Source organism: Hemiscyllium ocellatum, chromosome 1 (genome assembly GCF_020745735.1).
Source record: "Hemiscyllium ocellatum isolate sHemOce1 chromosome 1, sHemOce1.pat.X.cur, whole genome shotgun sequence".
Taxonomy (NCBI): Eukaryota; Metazoa; Chordata; class Chondrichthyes; order Orectolobiformes; family Hemiscylliidae; genus Hemiscyllium; species Hemiscyllium ocellatum.
The window spans coordinates 62231193-62256905 of NC_083401.1; the positions used below are offsets into that span (position 1 = coordinate 62231193).

Sequence of the window (25713 nt, forward strand, 5' to 3'; positions counted from 1 at the left end):
GTAGTGACATTTAAACAACTGCTGGACACATGGACAGCAGTGAATTGAGGGATGTGTAGGTTAGATTATCTTATTTTATATTAGGAATAATCTTCGGCACAACATCATGGGCTGAAGGGCCTGTTCTGTGCTGAACTTGTTCTTTGTTCCAACCCTTGCTGTCAGTAAAGCAAGCTTTGACTGCTGTAGGACCTTGGGGATCTGATGACAATTACATCAATTTATAACAACCCCACTTCTGGGACCTGCATTTTCACAACACCTGAGCTTGGCTTCACATCAGATCAAATTAGATCTGGACCTCCTTGAACAGGAATTTATGTTTCAAAGTTGCAGCTTGTGAAATGTGAAAGTGCACCTTGAAATGTTGAACTATTATAATCATTGTGCAGTCACATGTCCTAACATCGCACAGTTCCTTCACTTGCAATGAGGGAATGGGGGGGGCGGGAGCAGATATTCTAAAATGAGAGGTGAGTGGGAGTGGCAGAGACTGCAGGTTGGAGGTTTCGCAGGAAGGGGATGGGTTAGGGAGCAGAAAAATGTTCTCCATTGGGTCTGCTGGCCTAACATCATATCTGTGAAACAACTTTAAAACTGAATCTTACAATTGTAAATGAAATTACTCTGTTGACTAACATTGGAAAATAGCTAAAAGAAATTGAAAAAAGTTGGAGTGAGGATGTAACTGTACTTAATCCTTGCAATAAAAGCCAATGTTTCATTTGTCCTCTGAACCACCTGCTGCATTTTTCTACTTTTTTTGAGTTGTATACACCAGAACATCCAGATGCCTCTTGATGGTAGAGTTTTGTAGTCTTTATTCTTTCAAAACGTATGATGCTTTATTCTTACCAAAGTGGACAAATTCACATTTTCCTGCATTGTATTCCATTTGCCAAAATTTGCTGACTAACTTGATTTTTCCATTTCCCTTTGCAAGCTATGACCTCTTTGCAATTTGCTCTCCTGCCTATTTTTATATCACCAGTAAATTTAGCAACTATACATTTGATCTGTTCATCCAAGTTAATAATATAGTTGGGGCCCAGTGTTAACCCCTGTGACTCTGTTGAAAAGACCAGAGTTGTGCCAGTTTTGTCCTTCCTCTGAGCTAATTGTGTCTTCAAGAAAAACAACCATGAGCTCTTACTCTATGTAGTAACTATTGTGGCGCCTTATCAAATATCCAATCCTAGTATGTCACGTGCAGGTTTCCTTTTATCCAGCTTGCTTGTTATTTCCTCCAAGAATTCTAGTAAAATAGTTAAATATGGATTTGCTTTCATAAAACCTGTCACCAAGTATTATAATATACTTTATGTCCTGATTTTACCTGTTATTAATGGATTCTAAAGTTTTCCCTGTGTAGGTCTTAACCTAATTGGCAAATGGTTTCATGCTTTTTGTCTCCTCTCCTTTCTTAAATAGAATGTTACATTAGCAATTTTTATGATCCACTAGGAACATTTCTGAATTTAGAGAATTTTGGAATTTCACAAGTGCAATTTCTGCAACCCCTCGTTTTTGAGAGACAAGGGTCAGGCCAGGGGGGGTTTTCAACTTTAGTTCTAATAGGAAGCAGTTTGGTAAAATTGTATAGTAGGCAAAATTTCTTTTCAACTTTTTTTTGTTGTTGAGAGAACATTACAGATCAAAAATACTGAATTGCTTATTGCAGGTTATTTTATAATTCATGTTTCTCAAATATTGAAGTACTAAAGAAGTTTCAAATGATTTAACAAAATTAGGATTCTACTTGTGTTTCAGCTTTAGGGAATAAGTAAGTATTCCTTAAATAGAATTGATCGATGATTTAGAAGGAAAAGCTATAGTAAACTAATATGTAAATTTTGGGAAGCTTAATGAGCTGAATGAAGTTTGTTCACTGCATTTCGCACTGTATTCAAATAATTGCCTTTTGTAAAGCTGGTAGGTCATCTTGTTTCACCATATTTTTAAGGAATGAGGAAAACCCAACATCAAAAGAGGTGAACTTTGAAATCTGGATTTGGTTGTTTGAACGTTTGTATGGAATTTAAAGCAAGATTAAAGCAAGTGGTTAGCACTGCTGCCTCACAGCGCCTGAGACCCGGGTTCAATTCCCGACTCAGGTGACTGACTGTGTGGAGTTTGCAGGTTCTCCCCGTGTCTGCGTGGGTTTCCTCCGGGTGCTCCGGTTTCCTCCCACAGTCCAAAGATGTGAGGGTCAGGTGAATTGGCCATGCTAAATTGCCCGTAGTGTTAGGTAAGGGGTAAATGTAGGGGTATGGGTGGGTTGCGCTTCGGCGGGTCGGTGTGGACGTGTTGGGCCGAAGGGCCTGTTTCCACACTGTAAGTCTAATCTAATCTAATTAATAACTGATGAAAACGGAGTTTGTAACTTCAATACTGTTTTTAGGCTGTCATGGATTCTGAACTGAAGTTTGATACTGATGGAGATGGACTTATTGAAAACTCTGGTTATGCTGACCAGACCTATGATGGTTGGGCTGTAACGGGACCTAGGTAAGAAATCCATCCCTCTCTTTTTATTTAAAGATACAAACCAATTTTATTGACAGCAATTCAAATCTGCCCTTTTTGCTTTCAACTTTACTTGTATCTTTCGTCTTCATTGTGCTATACATTATTCTTCAAAGAACATATGCAGGAAATCTTCTATTCTGTAACTGCTCTTAATTTTAATATATCGAAATATCCTAGCCTACTTCAAAGGAGCATAATCAAACTGTATTTGACATTAAAATGCTTAAAATGGCTACTGGGGCTAACATTTCTGCTGATACCCTCTTGCCCGTTTAGTCAAAATCTGACCTGTGTTCCAAGTCCCTCAGATCATGAGTGGAACATTAGTATTTACAATATGTTTGTTAGTGTACTTCTGTTACTGTCCTGTTTTTGATTTGTATGCCACAGTGTATCACCAGGAACTGTGAAAGTGTGATTCAAAATGTTGAACTGTTATAATTGTTGTGCAGTCTCATCACGTCCTAACATCACACAGCTCCTTCACTTGCAATGAGGGAATGGGAGAGGAGAGAAGATGGTTCTAAAATAAACAACTTTGTTTAAAGTCTGCCTTTTGGTAGTTTCACAAGTAACATTCATTTTGACTCAAACTATGAGGAGTGTTGTTGGTTAGTTCTGCAAAGCTGATGTATATTGACTGTTCAAAATAATTCTGTTTTCTTTGTATAAATTGCAGTGCCTACTGTGGCGGGCTATGGTTAGCGTCTGTGTGTATTATGTGCAAGATGGCTGAGATACTTAAAGAAGAAGAAGAATACAAAAAATACAGAGACATACTAGAAAAAGGAAAAGAAGCTTTTGAGAGGATCTTATGGAATGGTAAGCCTTATTCCTGAATTTAGCTATCACATATAATATTAGCACTTTGATTAAAAATATTACTGGAGAAAAAAACAACACTTGAACTAGAATAATTCTTTCCTAGCCTTTTAACTAGAATAGATAAAACTCCGCACCTTGTGGAGAAGAAGGAATTTCCCTTAAGACTGTATGAAATAGAAACACGGCTAGGCCATTCAGCCCCTCGAGTCTGCTGTGCCATTCAACACTTCTAACGTGTATTTCCCTGTATAACTTGATTCCCCTTCTCATCAAAAATTTATCTCTCGCAACCTTAAATATCCACAAGGACTCTGTCCCCACAGCTGTTAGTGGCAGGGTGTTCTAAAAGCACACAACCCTTTGAGATAAGAGATTACTCCTCATCTCAATCTTAAATTGATGTCCCTTTTATTCTGAGACTATGCCTTCTGATCCTGGAGCCGCCCATGAGGGGAAACATTTACCCTGTCAAGTTCCTCAAGAATCGTAACTGTTGCAGTGAGTGATCCTGTCATTTTTCTAAACTCCAGCAAGTGGAACTCCAACTTCCTTAGCCTTTGATCATAAGACAATCCCTCCATGCTGGAGATATCCAGCAGAGATTCCTTGAATTGCCTGCAATGAAAGCCCCTTCCTTAACTAAGGGGACCAAAACTGCTCTCTGTTCTAGATGTCATCTCACCAGCACCTTGTACAGTTGCAGCAAGACTTCTCTATTCTTGTATTCCAACTCCCTTGAAATAAGGGCCAACATTCCATTAGCCTTCCTAATTGCTGTGTATTTGTGTACTAGTTTTGCTTCATGCACAAGTACCCCAAGCCCCCTTTGTTGTTGCAGCTTTCTGCAGTTTTTTCTCTTTTGAAATATACATTTTTTGCTCTCTATTAAAATGAGCAACTTCGCATATTTCAAATTCACATTTTTCTATCAATTAACTTTTAAGAAAATGATTGCTAAACATCAAATGTTTAATCACTAACCTTCAATGAAAATGTGCTGTGTTGGGAATCCTCATTCTTTGTGTCACCAGTTTTAGATTTGCTGCTTTAAAAATACTGATTCATCAGATTATCCTTTCTCAGCAACACACCTTTCTAATTTTTTAACTCTGAGATGGATAGATTCTTGGAATACAAGAGGGTGAAAAGTTATTAGCATCAGCAGGAATCTGGACTGGAGATGAGCCATTATCTTAATAAATGGTGGAGAGGCTCAGCAAGCCAAATGACCTATTTCTGCTCCTTGTCTATATGTATAAGGGAGCCATTTATTTAGTATGTGCATTTTGTGTTAATCTCTTTTTGGGTACTAACTATTGTGAAGAGTTTTCAGTAGTTTGAGGTGTGATGTAAGTAGGTCATACAGTCCACTAGTCATTGGGATGTACAAAAACAGCACATCCAGTTGATCGTTTGCAGCAGGCAGAAAGCCAATTAGACTCATTAGGTTAGATTCCCTAGTGTGGAAACAGGCTCTTCAGCCCAACAAGTCCACACCGACCCTCCGAAGAGCAACTCACCCAGACTCATTTCCCTCTGTCTAATGCACCTAGCGCCATGGGCAATTTAGCCTGGCGAATTCACCCAACTTGCTCATCTTTGGATATGGGAGGGAACCGGAGCACCCAGAGCAAACCCACACAGACACGGGGAGAATGTGTAAACTCAACACAGACAGTCACCCAAGGCAGGAATCGAACCCAGGTTCCTGGTGCTGTTAGGCAACAGTGCTAACCACTGAGCCACCGTGCCGCCCTATTTGTGCTGAATCAGCCTGTGCTTGTAAGCCACAAAGTGCATTCATTATTGAATACAATTCTGATATTGGAAATAGTTTATTAACTATCTGAAGTCTGTTACAAAGTTACATTAGAAATCAATTTAAAATTATCAGTCAGGCTCTCCGTGTATTTGTGTGTATTAGAAGCTATTGCACACAAGACTTGTTTTGATTATGTTCCTTTGAAGTATGCTGGAATGTTTTGCAGTTTTAAAATTAAGGGCAACACAGAGTAGAAAATTTCCAGTGTGTGTTCTGTGAAGAATAATACATAGTACAACGACGAGGAAAGATACAAGTAAAATTGAAAGCAAAAGAGCCCAGATTTGAATTATTCTCAATGTTGGCTTTGTAGCTTTGAATTACAAAAAAAAAGATAAATTGATTTTTTTACCCCCCCATCCCGTTACAGCCCAACCGTCATTGGACTTGTTAGCATAACCAGAGTTTTCAATAGTCTGTCTCCATCGGTATCAAATTTCAGTTCAGAATTCATAACAGCAACATTGAAGTTAAAACCTCAGTTTTCAAAAGCTATTAATCTTGCTTTACATTACATGCAAAATCCTGATTTGTTAAAGTTCACTGCTTTCGAATCGGGCTTTCCTCATTCCTTAAAAATGTGGTGAAGCCAGCTTATGCAAAAGAATACATATGCACATTGCCTACCTATGAAAAAAGTGCAACGAGACTGCCAGTTCCTACTGCAGCACCCTGACCAATCCAAATCTGCTGTCAGTTCTGAGACATAAGATTGGCAGTTAACCACTCCATACCAGTAGTTTGGTCAACAAATCAGCACTCTTCCATCTGTGTTCCAGGTCTTTTTCTTGCATCCTTGTTCTGATTGATTACAGGATGAAAAGCATCACATTTTTGTCTATTTTTTTGCAATGTTTATGTTTTTTCCCCTCTGTTGTGGTTACAACCACTTGGTCGATCCACTTAAATGATGCACATGGACATTACATTTTGCGTGGAAAAATGCGTGTGACTTCGTGAAGCTTGTTGTTCTAGTCCTATGGGGCTTTATTAATATCATGAAAATGCATGTTCTGACTTGTCTGCCGTCAGCAATGTTTTGAGTTTTAGCAACCTATTGAATATGCCATTCTGCTAATTTTGCAGGGAAGTACTACAATTATGACAGTAGTAAGAAATGCTATGCAAATAGTGTGATGTCAGACCAGTGTGCTGGGCAGTGGTTTGTGAGAGCATGTGGCCTTGGAGAAGGTGAATACGAGGTAATTCTATTAAATGTTTTTGATAATTTTATTTTTTTGAAGAATTGAATGGTGTGGCCAAAATTCTTAAAACATTTGAGTAGACTTTTGATTGTCAAGAAAGTCGGGAGTTAGGGGGACAGACAGGAAGGTGAAGCTAAGATCACAACTAGATTGGCTATGACATTATTGAATGATGTAGCAGACTTAAAGGCTTAAGACTTAAAGTATTTGTGCTTTTCTTTCTTGTAACCCTTCACATCCTTGTCCCACAAATATCTACCTATCTGAAATTTTTATGAAGTCTTTTGAGATACATTCTAGAATCCCACTTTTTTTTGTGTGAAATGCTTATTGCTGTCATGCCTGAACAGCCTTACTATAATTTTACAAATGTTCCCCTTGTGGGCTTCTCTACCAGCTGGGAAGTTTTCTTTTTCTCTTTCTAGCCTAACAATTTTAAAATCTCATTTATCTACTGTATGGAGTTGTTTTCTCTTCCAGGTGAAACATGAAACCTGGGAGTTTGACTTGGGACATATGTGCTTAGGAAGGATTGGCAAGAGGCACTGAAATGAGCCCTTAGCCATCACTTCTAGCCAAGCCAGAGGAGATTGAATTATGAAGCCTCTAGCATATGCTACAAACTCCTTTGCAAATTAGAAAATTCTGACTAACCCACGTATGTTAATTCTGGTGGATTTATCGCCATTGGGAATTGGGCCACATATATTCTGGTCTTGCCCAAAATCTACTTGCTTACTGTTCAGCCCAACTGAACAGTCTGTCAATATTGTCCTGGAATCTAAGGCTTTCCTTCTCACTATTTACCACATTGTCAGTGTGTCATCTGCAAACTTGCTGATCGTACCTCTGACATTCATGTCTACATCATTAATGGACACAACAAACATAGGGGGATTCAGCACCAAATCCTGTGGACATAGATTTCCATTTGCAAATATACCTCCAAACATCACCCTCTGCTTCCTGTCACTAAGCAAATTTTGGATTCAGTTTGCCAATTTGTCCTGGATCCCTTGGGCTCAATTCACTTCTCAACCAACCTGCCATGCATGATGGTGTCAAAAGCCATACTGAAGTCCATGTAGACTACATCAACTGCACTCCACACCTTATCACCGCCGTAAACTTCAATCAAATCTATTAGAAGTGGTGACGACCTAATGGTTTTATCATTTGGACTATTAATTCGGAGAGCAAGATAACATTCTGGGGACTCTGGTTCAAATCCCAGCTTGGCAGGTGGTGGAATTTGAGTTCAATAAAATATTTGGAATTAAGAATCAAATGAAGACTATGAATTGTTGATTGCCAGAAATCACTGCCCCCAGGTTAAGAAGGCATACGGTATGTTAGGTTTCATTGGTAGTGGGATTGAGTTCCAGAACCGCAATATCATGCTGCAACTATACAAAATGTTGGTGAGGCTACACTTGGAATATTGTGTACAGTTCTGGTTGCCCCATTACAGAAAGGATGTGGCAGCATTGGAGAAGGTGCAGAGGATGTTGCCTGGTCTGGAGGGAAGGCCTTGTGAGGAAAGACTGAGAGACTTGGGTCTATTCTCATTGGAAAGAAGAAGACCAAGGGGGGATTTGATTGAGACATACAAGATGACCAGAGGATTAGATAGGATAGACAGAGAAAGACTTTTTCATAGGATAATGACATCCACTTGTATGAGAGGGCATAACTACAAATTGAGGGGTAATAGATTTAAGACAGATGTCGGAGGCAAGTTCTTTACACAGACAGTGGTAAGGACGTGGAATGCCGTACCTGCTAAGGTAGTCAACTCAGCCACATTAGGGAGATTTAAACAATCCTTAGATAAGCACATGGATAATTTTGGGATAGTGTATGGGGACGAGCTGAGAATAGTTCACAGGTCGGCGCAACATCGAGGGCCAAAGGGCCTGTTCTGCGCTGTATTTTTCTATGTTCTAAAATGCCATCCTTACATAATCCTGACCTATTTGTGATTCCTGACCCCCACAGCAATGTGATTAACTCTAACTCTTAATTGGCCTCTAGGCAATTAGAGATGGGTAATAAATACAGCTTAACCAGCAACACCGTCATCCTGTGAATGAATAAAGAAAAGTTAGAAAAGATCTGCCTGCTACAAAGCCTAGGTGACTATCCTTGATTAATCCTTCTCTCACAGAGGCGATTAACTCTGTCCCTCAGATTGTTTGTCCCCCAATAATTTGCCTATCACAAATGTTAGACTTGATGGCCTGTAGTTCCCTGGTTTTTCCCATTACTCATTTTTGAATAATGGTTTCACATGACCTGTCTTCTAATCCTCTAGCACCCATCCCGTGCCCAAAGAGGATCTAAAAATTAATGTTGGATCCCCTGGTCTGCCACAAGATGCACTGCAGAAACTCTCACAAGGCTCCCTCATCAGCACTTTCTAAACTTGTGATCCGTACAACCTAGAATAGTAAGAGCAGCAGATGCATGGGTATACCATGACTTGTAGGTTCCGAGCCATACACCATCCTGATTTGGAAGTTTGGTTTCATTTCCTTCGCTATCGCAGGGGCTAAATCATGGAGTTACTTCCCTAACAGCAGTGTGGATGTATGTTCTACAGCAGTTTAATAAGGTAGCTAATCTCTACCTTCTCGAAGGCAGTTGTTGATTGACCATAAATGTTGGCCTTTTCAGCATGGATATTCCATGAAAATATATTTTTAGTAAAAATTCTACAATGTTATGGACCACATACATTGTGATAATGAAGCCATTTAGAAAAAGTAATGTGCAAGCTCGACACAATGTTGGTGGAATACCAGAATCTGTGTATCTTGCTGCCAAGCTCTTAGGAAATGGTCCTGAACCATTTCCTAGGAAGAAAGAAAGGCTAGCTGGAATATTTCTATTCTTTATTCTAATTTTTATTTTTCAAAAGTCTGCGAAGTCTGGACATAGTTTCAAGTAGATTACTTGAATGTTGCATCATCCTTGCAAGATGCCTGTTGAAGAAACAATTACAACATCAATGGCAATCATTGCCGATAAAACTTAATTTTGCACTTCCTGATAAATAATGGCCCTAGCTTGATTACAACCTATAATGTGAAAATATAGCTCATCCTGCCCCTCTGCTTCATATACCTGCAACTTGTAAAAATTGTTAAATACTGTTATCAATGTTTGTAAAGCTCAAAATTATTTCAAGTCTATTTTTTTGTTCCCCTCCACTGCAATTTCATTTCTGGATACACCTTTGGGTGCAAGCAGATATCTAATCTAAATAATTCTTGAAGAATAAGCCATGAATAGAAATTATCGAAGGGAAGACTCTCACTTAAGCCTGATCCTTTTCATGTCCTGTCCTAAGAATCATGGATTTTCTAAATTGGATCTCTATTCAGTATCAGGAGCAGGCTATATTATTGTTTCATTTTCTAGTTTAAAGGAACCACATTTTAATTGTCTATGTGTGGCTAAAATCAAGAAATTTAGATCAAGCAGATTAACCCTAAAAAGTGTCTGTTCTGTATAGCATAATAGTATTGTGAAATTAATGCATTTACTCAAGATTATTGTGTGCCTTCAGTCTGTAATTCTATTCCAACTGTTTCCTTAAATAATTGGACAGAGAGACTGTATTGACACAGTAAACTTACACCTGAAATTTGCTGGATGGTTTAGTTTAGGCTATAGTTTGTTTATCTGGTGAGGTGAGATGAAGCATTCGAGTAAAACGTGAGGTCTGCAGATGCTGGAGATCAGAGCTGAAAATGTCCTGATGAAGGGCTTTGGCCTGAAACATCGAATTTCCTGTTCCTTGGATGCTGCCTGACCTGCTGTGCTTTAACCAGCAACACATTTTCAGCAGAGATGGAGCATTTTCTTGCTTGAAAAATAATTGATCAACAAAATTGTTTCACATCATCAATTTGGGAAATCATGGAAGAGGTTTCAGAGGCATAAAGCTGAATTTCTTGTCTGCCCTGTGGTGGTGCTATATTGTATGCAGCAATAGTTGAAAATTGATAAATATGTAATGTGCATGTATATATCACATGCTGCTAAAATAAGAATGTTATTTAATATTTACAGGTATTTCCAAAAGCTCATGTATTATCAGCACTAAAGACAATCTTCGACTTGAATGTAATGAGTTTTGCCAATGGGACTATGGGTGCAGTAAATGGAATGAGACCCAATGGTACAATAGACACATCCAGTGTCCAATCAGATGAGGTTTGGATTGGGGTAGTCTATGGTCTGGCTGCCACCATGATACAAGAGGTGAGTTCGTAAGAAAGATGTTTCCGGTACTGGAGACTTTGAGTTAAACTCAATGATGTTCGCCGAGCTGGGAATTTGTGTTGCAGACGTTTCGTCCCCTGTCTTGGTGACATCCTCAGTGCTTGGGAGCCTCCTGTGAAGCGCTTCTGTGATCTTTCCTCCGGCATTTGTAGTGGTTTGAATCTGCCGCTTCCGGTTGTCAGTTTCAGCTGTCCGTTGCAGTGGCCGCTATATTGGGTCCAGGTCAATGTGCTTATTGATTGAATCTGTGGATGAGTGCCATGCTTCTAGGAATTCCCTGGCTGTTCTCTGTTTGGCTTGTCCTATAATAGTAGTGTTGTCCCAGTCGAATTCATGTTGCTTGTCATCTGCGTGTGTGGCTACTAAGGATAGTTGGTCGTGTCATTTCATGGCTAGTTTGTGTCCATGTGCTCCGGTTTCCTCCCACAGTCCAAAAATGTGCAGGTTAGGTGAATTGGCCGTGCTAAATTGCCTGTAGTGTTAGGTGAAGGGGTAAATGTAGGGGAGTGGGTCTGGGTGGGTTGTGCTTCGGCGGGTCGGTGTAGACTTGTTGAGCCGAAGGGCCTGTTTCCACACTAAGTAATCTAATCTAAGGGGAATATGCTAAAAATACTTAGGCATGGCAGCATCTGTAGAGAGAGAGAGAGAGAGAGATCAATTCAGTATTTCCGATTGATTTGAAACATCAACTGTTTCTCTGTCATTAAATGTTTTCTGACTTGTATGTCTACATTTTGTAGACATTTTGTATGTCTAATTGGAATAGCTAACCAAGGTCAAAAGTGTGTGTTTGTGTGTACAAATGTAAATGCACATACATACAAACAAATCAAAACTTTTGTGGTTTCCAGACTTCTATAGCCATGGGGAATCTGAAGGGCTTATGCCTGAAACGTCAATTCTCTTGCTCCTTGGATGCTGCCTGACCTGCTGCGCTTTTCCAACAACACAGTGTGGATAATCCTGCCAACTATATTTGAACAATACTCATTATTTTCCAGCAATTGCCCATTAAACTAAATGTTAGGTTTTGTCTCACTAGTGCTGGTGCCTCAATCACCTGTTGTTATCAAAGCACCTACAAATCACTGTGAAAACTCAAACCTCCACTTCAAAGCTCTACAGAACTGACTTCCAATCTGCACGTCACCTACCATTTAACTTTATTTGCTTTAAAAGTAAGGAATTAATGATTGATTTCATCTGGGAAAATCTATACTGGAATGAAGAATTATTGGGGTGGCATGTGCAGTGATAAATTAGTAGATGAATATGCAGAGAGCATCATCAGAAAGGTGGTGAAAAGGGAGAAGATAATTGTCAAAAAAAAACTAGATCTGTAGGGTTGGAATCACATCTATGGTTGCTACATCATAAGTGCTACCTAGTGGCTGTAGTAGGCACCTATACTTTTAAATTCAGGCTGTCGACTTCCAATAATTCTGCCTGACCTCTTTCTCAATTTTACACCCACCCTTGCATGTGCTCCCCAAAATCTATCTTCCTCCTCCTCCTCTGCCTGCATGCTTATTCTTATGCAGTGGTTATGAGTACATTAGTTTGCATTATAACATATTTTTGAAATATAGTTTAACTTAAGATTCATTTAAAAGATTAATTGTTTTCCTCTGGGGATTTATAGGGACTTGTCAATGAAGGTTTCAAGACTGCAGAAGGTGCATACAGGACAGTATGGGAACAACTTGGCATGGCTTTTCAGACACCTGAAGCTTATTGCAAAAAGAACATTTATCGTTCATTGGCATATATGAGACCTCTGAGCATTTGGAGTATGCAGCTAGCACTGGACAAAATGCATGGGTGACTTGACTTGTTTGACATTCATATTTGTAAATGATGAGTGAGCTTCAGATTTGTCATTTACTTTCTTTAGTCAGTAATGCACCTCCAAACCCTAGCATCAATTAGAGCTTTGACTATTTTCCAAATATACCACTACTTCATTGTATTACAGTAATATGCAAAGTGTGCAAAATAATTATAAAAATATTCCTCATTAAAGAGAAGATGCAAGATCAATTGTTTTCATTCATGTCAAATGATGTCCTAAAAAATTTAATCAAGCACACTTCGTTATAACTTTAATTTATATTAAAGCCCTGAAAAATGTGCACCAGATTAAAACAGTTCAACAGCAAATTAATAGTAATAACAAAAATTGATTATATTATGTTTTCAGATTTACGTGAGCATCTTAAATTAATGATGTTCATTATGCAATACAAGGCTGAACCTAAACCTTTCAAGCAGCCTTGCCATTTTTTTTAAGACAAAAAGAGCACATTCCTGTTTTTGAAAGTTGACAGCAAAACATTGAAACCTTTTTTAGGCATATGGTCACTGGTGCAGGAGAATGTCAAGATAATACTTCACTTGGATTTATTTCAAACTATGAAGTACTCATGATTTCTGGCTCAGATAGTTCAATCATTAAACAACTTTCCTAATATCTTCTTTCCAGATGTTATATTTTAGGTCCTGAAGGATTTGCTTTATGAATTCAAAGGCATAGTCTAAATTGAAATGTTTGTGATGAATATGGATGATCACTAAATTGTATATTTGCACTTTGTTTATACAATCAATAACAATCATTTAGAAAATCAATGCAATTTTACAAAACAGTTGTGAAAATGTTGATTTGAAATGTTTCTCAGACATGTCAAATTTTTCTGGTTGAACTTACTTTTGAACTGAAGAGTTTTAAACAAAGCAGTACTGTGTGTTAATCTTTTGTTTTTTAAACTACCCTCATTTGGGTATGTAACAGACTTTTGACACCAAACTTGGTCGGGTTACTATGCATGAAATAATAAATTGTACATTTTTGTGTCTGTATATATGAATTGATTTTAGTCACTTTTTTCTATATATTTGAGTGCACTACAAATATATCATTTTGAATGAGTGCCCAACTGTGTATTACAAATTGTTTGCAATTTGATTCAGTGTGAATTAAGCTAAATCTCAGAAGTAACTAATCACTTTTATAGTGCAAAGTAATGGCCATTTTGAGGAGAAAGGAAATGTAGAATGTGGGGTAAAAATGCTGAAGGCTAACTGTCTAACATCAACCCTGCAGTAAAATATATATGTTCAAAGATCTATATTGTATACAGAAAAACAAATTCTGAAAATTAGAAGTAAAGAAATATTGAAAGTTTACAGCCAACCAATAGAAAGAATGTTCGGTTAATGCCCTGAATTTTCAATGTTAGTTTTAGCATTATCTCTGAAAACCAAGTTTGTAATACATTGATATTTAAAGCCATCGAGGTTTCACTAAAACTTGCTGTTTCACAGACATTTATTTTTGTTTTGATAATTTCTTGGGCTTATTTTCTAAATCTAGTACACAAAACAAACTCAAACCTGTCCAAATGTTGGTTCACTTTTATTATTCTGAACATATTCTAAATGGCCATTTTCTTTTTTTTTATATAGATATTTTTATTGGGAATTTAACATTTTGACAAATTTACAAAAATAAGCAGAATTTTCAAGCACAAACATTAATATAAAAATAGATCTTAAATATATAATCATCAAAATTCAACTAATCCACAATCATCCAGAGTGTATAGTTGAGTCGCTTACATCCTTCAAATAAGAGAAAATGTTCGCTAATACACTCATAACAGTATGATAAAAAGGAAGCTATTTCCAAACAATAAGAACAAAAAAAAATTAAACATGTTTGAATGGAGATCTTCCCCCTTGTTCTCAGGGGGCCTTACTACCTTTCCAATGTTCCACCATATCCTCTCCCAAACAGTGTCCCACCCTCAACCCGGGCGCTCCTTAATAGGATTTAGATATAATACTGAGCTAGAGTTAACAGTGAGCGCCGCACCCCCACCCCTCCCCACCCATACCTGAGTATATCTGCTAGCATCAATGCCACGTACAAACACACATAACTATAAAATTACAACTCCAACAGATTACAGTTAAGTATAATAACATAGCAAGGAAGACAACCCCGCTCCCAGAGGCAAAAGTAAAGCAGAATAAAGTATCCATTTCTCCCCACGGAGTGTGGGAGAGGCAAGCCAACATAAATTGTCTCTTACGATTTATTTAACCGAGTCTAAAAGTTTCTTGGCCTCTTCCGATGATCTAAAATTATACTCGGATCCTTCGTGGGTAAAGCATAACGTCGCTGGGTAGCGTAAGGTGTATTGAATATCTAAGTCCCTTAAACATTTCTTCACCTCATCAAACGCCTTCCTTCTTCGTGCCAAAGCCGAGGAGAAGTCCTGAAATAACATAATCTTGGATCCTTCATGAATCATAGCTTTAAGATCCTTTCCAAGCTTTCTGGAGGCATCCAGGAGTATCTGCCTCTCCCTATAACTCTGCAGCCGGAACAGGACCGGGCGTGGGCGCTGGTTTGGGCCAGATCCGCGTACTGCGACCCGGTAGGCCCACTCCACCCTTACCCGGTCAGTTTCAGTCCCCAGGTTTAAAAGCTGGGGCAGCCATCGCTCCAGAAATGCTGCTAACTGTCCTTTCCCTTCTTGTTCTTGAAGGCCCAGCAACCGAATATTCTTTCTCCGATTTCTGTTGTCAATATCATCCATGTAGATTTCAAAGGCCCTGATTCTCTGCTCGAGGGTTCGCACCTGTTCTGCAGCTGTTTGAGCTGCAGCCTCGGAGGTCGTGGCCTTTAGTTCCGCCCCCTCCACTCGGCCCTGCAATTCTCCGATAGAGTGATTCTGTTTCTGCAGCTTTTCTTCGAATGCATTCCATCTCTGTCGGGATTCTGCGATGAAATTGACGAGTGTCGATTCCAATCTAGCAATCATCTCTATAAGGCCTGTTTTTACATCAGCTGCAGCCGGAGGAGAGGAGGGTGGGGGAGGGGTCTTTGTTTTCTGAGAGCTGCGGGGTCCCTTTGATTTACTCATTATCCACTCAGTATTAGACTGTTTAAATATAATATTCAGCAGCTAATTAAGATTAAAGAAATTTTTTGGGTGGTTTGGCAAGTGTGGTGGGGGCAGGAAACCCACTTTTCCCAGGTTTTGGGAAGGGCTCTGTAGACTCAGACTTGCTGAGTCGCCGCCATCTTGGATCTCCCCTAAATGGCCATTTTCTATGTCCCCCTTTCTAACTCATCAACACTTTTTGTTGGATTTCTTGTCAGTGTTTGATGTTGTGCTGTTGGCTTTTTTTTTATAACCTCCACCAACAAGAACCAAGTGTAGGTGGTTCACAAGAAAGAAAATCATTAATGTTGTAATCACCTTGAGGTATGCCTCACAGTAATGAACAAGCTTGGTAGCACAGTCGAATTCCTATATGCAGCAAGTTGAAAGACCAAATTGAAGACTGCTTTGGAGATGTAGAGTTTAAGTTCCACTTCAGGGTGGGAAGGGGGGTTTTTAGTATACTGTATACTATCTATTTCAATTTCTGCTGAAGTTAAATTTTATCTCCCATACTCTGGTGTGTGGATCATTTGGTCTCTGCTGATTATGACTGACTTGAAGATTGAGAATTAGAAACAGAGTGAAAGTAAGACAGTCTCATACTTGTGCTCATACTTCAATTGTAAAACCCAGTGCATTTTAAAAATAATTAAGTCGAGAACAACTTATTTTAAAAGTTCCTAATTTCAATGAAAAACATTTTAACCAGTGTTGCTTTTGGAGAACAAAATATACAACTGTACAGAATAATGCAAAACAACATGGGAATGAGTTGTCATTCAGCTCTCCGTCTGTTTGACAATTCAGTTCAATGAGGATTGATCTGTAATTCCATTTATAGTCCTTGTACAGTTCCATTTCTTTTCATACTCTTTCCCAATATAAATTTATCAATCAGCATTTTGAATTTTTTAAACGTCTTGGCCTTGACAGGTTTTGGGGACAGTTCTAGATTTCAAAGAACTGTGTGTTACCTTTTAGAGGAGATAGCAAGCCAGAAAAAAAATTAAAAATAAAACTTTAATATCTGTGAATCTGGATCACCTTCTACACACTGGGAATTTGCTTCTTTCTGATGTGAAGGTGTCAATGTGGGATTGGGCAGGACATTCAGAAGTCACACAACACCAGGTTATAATCCAACAGGTTTATTTGAAATCACAAGCTTTTGGTGTGTGCTCCTTCAGGTAAAGTCACCAATAACTTCACCTTATTAAGGAGCAGCACTCCGAAAGATTATGATCCCAAATAAGCCTGTTCGGCTATAACCGGGTATCGTGTGACTTTTAACATTGTTTCTTTATGACTTGGACTTCTCATTGCTTCACAAACTTAGAATTATGTTACAGGTCAGTTTGCAGCAAAAAAAATTCTAATTAGTATTCTTTATCAAAAAAACTTGACAATTTTTTTTCCCCAAAAGCCGTACAGTAAAATGAAGCAGAGGCCAGATTAACTTGTTCTTCTGTGATTTAATTAAGACTATTTAACAGACATCGGAAGTGGATGAGGTAATTATACTAATAGCTGTCTGAAATGAGTTCACTCTAGTAGAAACAGCTCGTGGATGTAATGTTTCTCCTTATTTTTTGTTTTTGCCTTTTACCCCATCCTTCACAAAGCAGTGCTGCTCTCAGCCTAATGAATGCTTCTACGATTGCTGTTCATCTGATGTTTCAGATGTATAGTTTAAGTGGTGCCTGGATTAAACCTGAACCTTTGATAGGTTAATGTGATTCTTCTTTTAACTTTAGATTTTTATGCTCAAATATTTATTTTTAATTATTCAACTATTACATAGAATGGTGGCAATCAGCATCTAGGGCATGTATATTGTTTATTACTATCTACAGTGCTTTATTCGGGGTAACGAAATGCATGTTTTGTTGAAAATCATTACATACAGATGTTAATTGCAATGGTCTGCATGTTTTATAGTCTTGTAGTTATTAGGTAATGAATTCCGATTGCATGCTAAATATAACAATCAGTAAAACAGTGATTCATTCTTCAGGAGAGCATTAATTGATATTTGTAAATGTAAGTTAGCCCCTTTTTTGCTTAAATTGTAAATAATTTTTAATATATATGCTACAGAGAAATCAAGTAAAATATTCTCAGAATCTCTTGTTTGTTTTTGTATTTTTAACAGAAATGCAGCCGTCATTTGATCTGTTTTCCTGGTTTTACTTTGTTGCTATGTAGAATCTTGAATAAAAGTCGCTCCACAGCATTTTACTATTGTTCCCAAAAGTCAGTAGCAAACCAATTTCATACACGCCTTATTAATGGGGTGCATTTGTTTACCCTACTTTGTTTCACTGCTGAAACTTTGCTATGAGAACATTAATCTTTGATTATTATTTTTAGAAAACTGCCATTTAGTAACAAAGTGGGGCAAATAACCTTAAGTGACTAACTCTGGTAAGCAAGACTGTGGCTGATGAAACTAAATTAAAAGGTAACAGGATAAATTAATCTACCAGAAGAGATTGGCATGAGAGCATGCCAGTAAAAAGACTCTGACACCTCCACCTAGAATTCTTAGTGTGGAAGCAGGCCATCGGGTTTCCACAGATCCTCGGAACAGCATCCTGTAACCTTGCATTTCCCATGGCTAACCCAGCTAACCTGCACATCCCTAGACACTATTGGCAATTTAGCATAGCCAATCCACCTAACCTGCACATCTTTGGATTATGGGAGAAAACCAGAGCACCTGGAGGAAACCCATGTGGATATACTGGGAATTTGCAAACTCCACACCATCTCCCAAGGTTGGAATTGAATCCGGACACCTGCTACTGTGAGGCAGCAGTGCTAACCACTCAGCCACTACTATAAGTTTTATCACAGTCAAAATTCCTTTTTTTTGAGATTGATATTGGAGCAGTTTAGAAATATTGATTCTGAACTGAATTCTGGAAGATGAGAAATATAGTAACAGCAGTAATAATTGGAGAATCGATGGTCGGGTGCATAGATGATTTTGTGGCTGCAAGAGAGACTCCACGATAGTATGTTGCTTAGGGAGAGGTTGCTGAGTTCAGCAGAACTTGAGGCTTGGACTGTATTTGCTTCAACGCAAGAAATGGGTAAAACAGATGAACTTAGAGTCTGGGTTAATGCATGCAGTTATGATGTTGCTTTCACAGATACATCGTTGAAAGAGGGACAGGATTGGCAGCCTAACTAACAAGTAGCTGAGACAGCAGGAAATAAGAGGTGGAGTTGTGTTACTGATTAGGAAGAGATCAGAGTTGAAAACTGGCACTGGAAAAGCACAGCAGGTTAGGCAGCTTCTGAGGAACAGGAGAATCTACCAGATTCATGGGGATGGGGAAAGGGGACTGAGAGATAAACAGAAGATGGGGATGAGGCTGGGGGAGGTAGCTGGAAAGGTGATAGATGGATGGGGGAAGTGATGGTGATTGGTTGGAGGGGAGGGTAGAGCAGATAGGTGAGAAGGAAGATGGACAAGTAGGACAGTTCGAGGTCATGGTGCTGAATTGGAAGGTTGAATCTGGAATGGGGTGGGGGGGGCCGGAGGGGTGAAATCAACGTTGATCTGTGTGGTTGGAGAATCCCAAGACGGAAGATGAGGTGTTCTTCCTCCAGGTGTTGGGTGACTTGGATTGGTGGTGGAGAAGGTCCAGGACTTGCATGTCCTTGGTGGAGTGGAAGGGGGAGTTGAAGTGCTTGGCTGCAGGGCAGTGGGAATGTTTGGTGCATGTGGCTCAGATGTTTCCTGAAACATTCTGCGAGTTGGCGTCCTGTCTCACCGATGTAGAGGAGACCACATCGAGAGCAGCGGACATGGTCGATGAGGTGATTGGACATGCAGGAAGATCTCTACCGGATGTGAAAGGATCCTTTTGAGGCCCTGTATAGAGGTGACTGGGAGGTGTGGGTGTAGGATTTCCACTTCTTGAAGCAGCAAGGGAAGATGCCAGGAGTGGGTGGGTGGGTTGGTAAAGGGTATGGCCCTAATGAGGGAGTTGCAGAGGGAATAGTCTCTGTGGAATGCTGATAGTGGTGGGGAGGGAAATCTATGTATCTGGTGCTGGGGTATGATTGTAGGTGGAGGAAATGGCAGAGGATAATACGCTGCACCACATCTATGGTGTCCATTGCTCTCTGTGCTTGTCTGGAGGGTTTTAGTTTGAGGAGTGATTGGATAAACTGGAAAGACGGAGGATGAGGGTCAACCTGATGGAGGTCTACAAAACTATGGGAGGCATGGATATGGTGAATAGTCAGAGGTTTTTTCCCAGGGTGAAAAGGTCAAGTCAAGAGGGCACCGGTTCAAACTACTGGACCGAAGAATGGAGTCAATGGAAGAGAGGATTGCGGCATCGGAGACCATGGCAGAGGTCTTGGTAGGAAGGATCCGATCACTGGAAGACCAGGTTCAGGTCCTTCAGGAGCAAGTCAACAACCTAGAGAACAAAAATAGGAGAAAACACTTAGAGGGTCGTGGGTCTTCCGGAACGCGAGGAAGGCAAGGACCTGGTCAAATTCCTGGGGCTGGAGTTGGAATCGGGCCTGGTGAGCATGGAGTGGGCCCACCGGATCGCAATGTGCAGGTCCGGGTCAGACCTGCACCAATGCATGATCCTAGTGCAGCTCTTGTATTATAAAGAAAAACAGTTAATAGTTGAAATAGCAAGAAGACTGGGAAGATATTCACAGGATTTAATGTACAAAGGCTCAAAGATAATGTTTTTTTTCAGGAGCCCTAATTAAGAAGAGAAGGGCATTTGATGAAGTCAGAAAGAATTAATGGACCTGCACATTCAATATTCCTTGAGGTACCTGGCCATGTTGCGTTTCACCCATGGGGATCAGTATATAACTCTGGCTCCACAGAAAAGGCGAAGAAGGACTTTGTGAATTATTTTGTGAATTGAAGGACTTGAGTCGGGGTGGGAGGGGAGGGGACATCGTTGCAGACAGTGGTATGTTTTTTTTTTATTGCCCTTTTTTCACTTCTCTCTCTCTCCCCCTTTCTTTCTTTGTGGTTATTGGCTTTATACATACGGCCTTGTTGTAAAACCTGGAATTATTTTACATATCGGTCAGTTAGAATTATCTAGGACTTTTTTTTAATACTGTTGTCCTTTTGATTTTGTATTGGGGATGGCTATATCTGTGGTTAAGGGCAGGGGGTGGAATGGATATCCATTGTTAACTCTCAGAATGTAAGTAACAGATTGTCCTCATTTGTGAATTGCCTGGGGCTAGGGCATGGCCTCAGCTAGAGGGAGGTGGGATAATAGCAAGGATTGGGAGGAATGTGCCCTATTGGCAAGGGGGAAGGTCTCTAATTAATTGGGGGTTATTTGGGTGTTTGTTTCAGTTAAAAGCAATGATTAGGTTTTTTTAGTTGTAGCAGTTTTTAGACTTCATAGAGTTAATGTCTTTGTAGCTCATCAAACTTCAGATAACCTTCCTCCTTTTGGGAAACCACGGGCTGCCCTGGATGACATGGCTGGTGATTTGTTCAGATGGTGCACCTGGAATTTAAAAGGGAGAAGGTGTTATCCAGCCTTAGGAAGGAAAGGGTGGACATTGCCCTACTGCAAGAGATGCATCTAACTGATAAGGAGGCAGGGGGGATATGACAAGGTATTCTTCCCCTTCTTCAGTTCTAAGAGTAGAGGAGTGGCTATATTGGTAAGAAGGAACCTCCCTTTTGAGGTAACGGAGCAGATTAAGGACAAACGTGGACCATAATTATTCTTAAAGCCCTCCTACATGGGGAAGAGTATGGCATCTTGAATGTATATTGTCCTCTAGCGCACCCTCTTAATTTTTTTAATTGAAGCAGTGGCTAAATTAATGAATCTTGGGGTGCACTGCATGATCATAGGAGGGGATTTTAATCACTTGATAAATTCTGAAGTTGACAGGGTGCCAAGGGGCCCAGCAGGTAGCCCGCGCAATCTAAGCAGTTGGTGGACATGTGTGAAGAGTTAGGACTAGTGGATGCATGGAGGCATCTCCACCCTAATGGAAGAGACTTTACGTTCTACTCCAATCCACACAAGTGCCATGCGCGAATTGACATGTTGTTTATGCCAACTGATGGTTTGGACAGAACATTGGCATGCAAAATTGGGAATACAGCTGTCTCGGATCATGCGCCAGTGTATTTAGATATAAAATCAAGGGTAGTGGAATGGATGTGCGGCACTGGCACAGGACCATTTCTGTTAAGGGATAGCAAATTTGTTGACTATATCAGAAGAGTGTTCAGGGCCTTTTGGGATATCAACTCAGGTACAGCCAGTAATCTGGCAATACGTTGGGAGGCCACTCAGGCATATTTACGAGGCCTGATCACTTCATATTTTGCAACTAGAAGGAGGCAGAGGGAGGAGTAACAACGGATGCTGGAGGCCCGGCTGCAGATAGCTGAGGAAACATATTATAATAGGCCATCTCTGGTCAAGTTGCAGTGGGTCAAGTTGCACACACAAGTGGCTAAAAAAAGAGATTTCCTTTCTATACAAAGACTGTTTGAATTTGGAGACAAGCCAGATTGATATCTGGCATATTTGGCTAGGAGGGAAAAAGCTTCACAATCTATTATGTCTGTTACAGAGAAGGCTGGTATGATTACCTGTGAGTTGAAGAAGATTAATGTTAGATTTAGGGAATACTTTGCAGCGATATATTGATCAGAGGGGGTGACCACGATGCAGAGAGAATGCAGTCCTTTTTTGAGAATCTGGATCTCCCCAGTATAAACACGGAATAGGCTTCCCTATTGAATGCACCTATAATGGTGCAGGAAATGCAGGAAGCAATAAGGCACCTCCGGGGTGGCAAAGCACAAAAGTCAGACAGATTCCCAAGTGAATTCTATAAAGAATTCATAAATGTGTTGGTGGAGCCACTTCTGTGGATGTATAACTATTCATATGCACAGGATTGTCTGCTGACCTCTCTTAGGTAGGCTGATATCTCCCTCATTTTAAAGAAGGAGAAGGAGCCTGAAGAATGTGTTTCACACTGACCAATTTCACCGTTGAATGCAGATTTTAAAATTCTATCCAAAATGCTAGCTCTGAGGTTGGAAAAGGTCCTGCTCGATCTTATAAAAGAAGACAGGACAGGTTTTGTCAAGGGCTGTAACTCTTCCAACGATATTTGAAGGGTACTGAACATAGTGCAGGCAGTAAAAAATGAGGTCTGCAGATGCTGGAGATCACAGCTGCAAATGTGTTGCTGGTCAAAGCACAGCAGGCCAGGAAGCATCTCAGGAATAGAGAATTCGACGTTTCGAGCATAAGCCCTTCATCAGGAATAAGAGAGAGAGAGCCAAGCAGGCTAAGATAAAAGGTAGGGAGGAGGGACTGGGGGAGGGGCGATGGAGGTGGGATAGGTGGAAGGAGGTCAAGGTGAGGGTGATAGGCCGGAGTGGGGGCGGAGAGGTCAGGAAGAGGATTGCAGGTTAGGAGGGCGGTGCTGAGTTGAGGGAACCGACTGAGACAAGGTGGGGGGAGGGGAAATGAGGAAACTGGAGAAATCTGAATTCATACCTTGTGGTTGGAGGGTTCCCAGGCGGAAGATGAGGCGCTCCTCCTCCAGCCGTCGTGTAGTTGTGTTCTGCCGGTGGAGGAGTCCAAGGACCTGCATGTCCTCGGTGGAGTGGGAGGGAGAGTTAAAGTGTTGAGCCACGGGGTGATTGGGTTGGTTGGTTCGGGCGGCCCGGAGGTGTTCTCTGAAGCGTTCCGCAAGTAAGCGGCCTGTCTCACCAATATAGAGGAGGCCACATCGGGTGCAGCGGATGCAATAGATGATGTGTGTGGAGGTACAGGTGAACTTGTGGCGGATATGGAAGGATCCCTTGGGGCCTTGGAGGGAAGTGAGTGTGGAGGTGTGGGCGCAAGTTTTACATTTCCTGCGGTTGCAGGGGAAGGTGCCGGGGATGGAGGTTGGGTTGGTGGGGGGTGTGGATCTGACGAGGGAGTCACGAAGGGAGTGGTCCTTGCGGAACGCTGATAGGGGAGGGGAGGGAAATATATCCTTGGTGGTGGGGTCCGTTTGGAGGTGGCGGAAATGGCGGCGGATGATACGTTGTATGCGGAGGTTGGTGGGGTGGTAGGTGAGAACCAGTGGGGTTCTGTCTTGGTGGCGGTTGGAGGAGCGGGGCTCAAGGGCGGAGGAGCGGGAAGTGGCCCTTGAGCCCCGCTTTTCCAACCGCCACCAAGACAGAACCCCACTGGTTCTCACCTATCACCCCACCAACCTCCGCATACAACGTATCATCCGCCGCCATTTCCGCCACCTCCAAACGGACCCCACCATCAAGGATATATTTCCCTCCCCTCCCCTATCAGCGTTCCGCAAGGACCACTCCCTTCGTGACTCCCTCGTCAGATCCACACCCCCCACCAACCCAACCTCCACCCCTGGCACCTTCCCCTGCAACCGCAGGAAATGTAAAACTTGCGCCCACACCTCCACACTCACTTCCCTCCAAGGCCCCAAGGGATCCTTCCATATCCGCCACAAGTTCACCTATAGTGCAGGCATACTAGCAAAAATTGATCCCGGCTTCGGTGGTCTCCCTATGTGCAGAAAAGATGTTTCATCGGATAGAATGGTCATATCTGTTTGGGGTCCTAGAGCGCTTTGGTCTGGGGGGGGGATCCTTTGCCAGATGAGTGGCAGTATTGTATAATGATCCCAAGGCGGCAGTCATTACAAACAGTGCTAAGTCAGATAACTTTAACATTGGGAGAGGTAATCGACAGGAATGTTATTCACCTTGGCAATTGAGCTGTTAGCTAAGGTTGTCAGGAGGGATCCTGAAATAATGGTGCCAAGGGTGGGAATGGGGGAGCATAAGATTACCTTATATGCTGATGATGTCCTCTTGTTCTTGGCCAATCTAGAGAAGTCTGTTCCTTGACATTCAAACTATTAGTTTATTTGGCGGATTCTCAGGTTACAGGATCAACTTTACAAAATTGGAAGCCATGCTGGTAGGAGGATTAGTGGAGGTGCCTAATCTGAAGGATAGAATGCAGTTCCCATTTAAATGGTCGCCAAAAGGTTTTTTGTATTTGGGAATTTTTATTACCCCTTCCTTCCTTCCACCAGCTGTATAAAGCTAACTATGTACAACTACTGGAGAAGATAAAAAAGGATTTGCAGCGTGGAAAGGGTTACTGTTATCATGGTTGGGCCAAAGAGCCCTGATTAAAATGAATGTTCTTCCTTGCCTGTTGCACCCCATGAGAATGCTCTTATTGCTGCTACCCAGACGAGTATTATGGAGGCTCAGTGGTTGGCTAGGGTCCTTCATTTGGTGCCACAGGCACCCTCTAATTAAATTCACTAAATTGCAGTTTTTGCTGGGTGAGGGAGGAGTGGATCTTCCGGATTTGAAGACTATCAAATAAGCGCCCTGTTAGCATATGTTGGTGACTGGGTACAGGGGAGTTTAGTTTCGATTTGGCTTGATATTGAAGCCTCACTGTCAAGATGCCCTCTAGTCAACTTATTATTTATGGATAAGACGAAATCCATGACAAGCAGTGTAAGAATCCAATCGTTTTAAATACGGTGAAAGCTGGAAGATAATGAGGCAAGTTGAGGGCAATCAGTCTAAGACCTCGTTGGTGGAAGCCCAAGGATTTAAACCTGCAGCAATGGACTCCAACTTTAAACTATAGGAGAATAACAGAATCTCATGCCTGGGAGATTTGTTCGAGGGGGAGGTCCTGATGTCATTTAGTCAGTTAAGCCAGAAATATGGATTGTCCAATAGGGAACTTTTCCGGTTCTTTCAGATAAGGAATTATATACAAAAGAAGACCATACTCCTGGCTCAGTGTTGCAAATCAGAGAAAAGAGTACTCCGATGTATGGGTGCTCTTTCAGTCAGTATTTTGTATCATTTACAGAAAGATTGTGCCTTGGAGAATGTGGAAGGACTTTGTAGGAGGTGGAATCAAGAGCTAGAAGAGGACATTTCATCAGAGGTGTGGGAAGATTATATGGGGGAATGTAAGGAAAATTTCAGCATGTAACAGAGTGCAGGCCATGCAATTGAAGGTCTTACACAGGGCTT

At 40.9% G+C, this 25713-nt stretch overlaps 1 protein-coding gene across 2 annotated transcripts in view; it reads left to right on the forward strand.

Annotated features, from left to right (window-relative positions):
* gba2 (glucosidase, beta (bile acid) 2) overlaps positions 1 to 13530 on the forward strand; it is a 54278-nt gene extending 40748 nt beyond the window's left edge. For both annotated transcript variants that reach the window (XM_060829671.1, XM_060829679.1), the window contains 5 exons: positions 2402 to 2508; positions 3209 to 3351; positions 6263 to 6378; positions 10459 to 10650; positions 12314 to 13530. In XM_060829671.1, coding sequence (XP_060685654.1) covers positions 2402 to 2508; positions 3209 to 3351; positions 6263 to 6378; positions 10459 to 10650; positions 12314 to 12496 — 741 coding nt within the window. In that variant the 3' untranslated portion in view covers positions 12497 to 13530. The remainder of the gene's footprint in view (positions 1 to 2401; positions 2509 to 3208; positions 3352 to 6262; positions 6379 to 10458; positions 10651 to 12313) is intronic.
* Positions 13531 to 25713: the final 12183 nt, after the last annotated feature.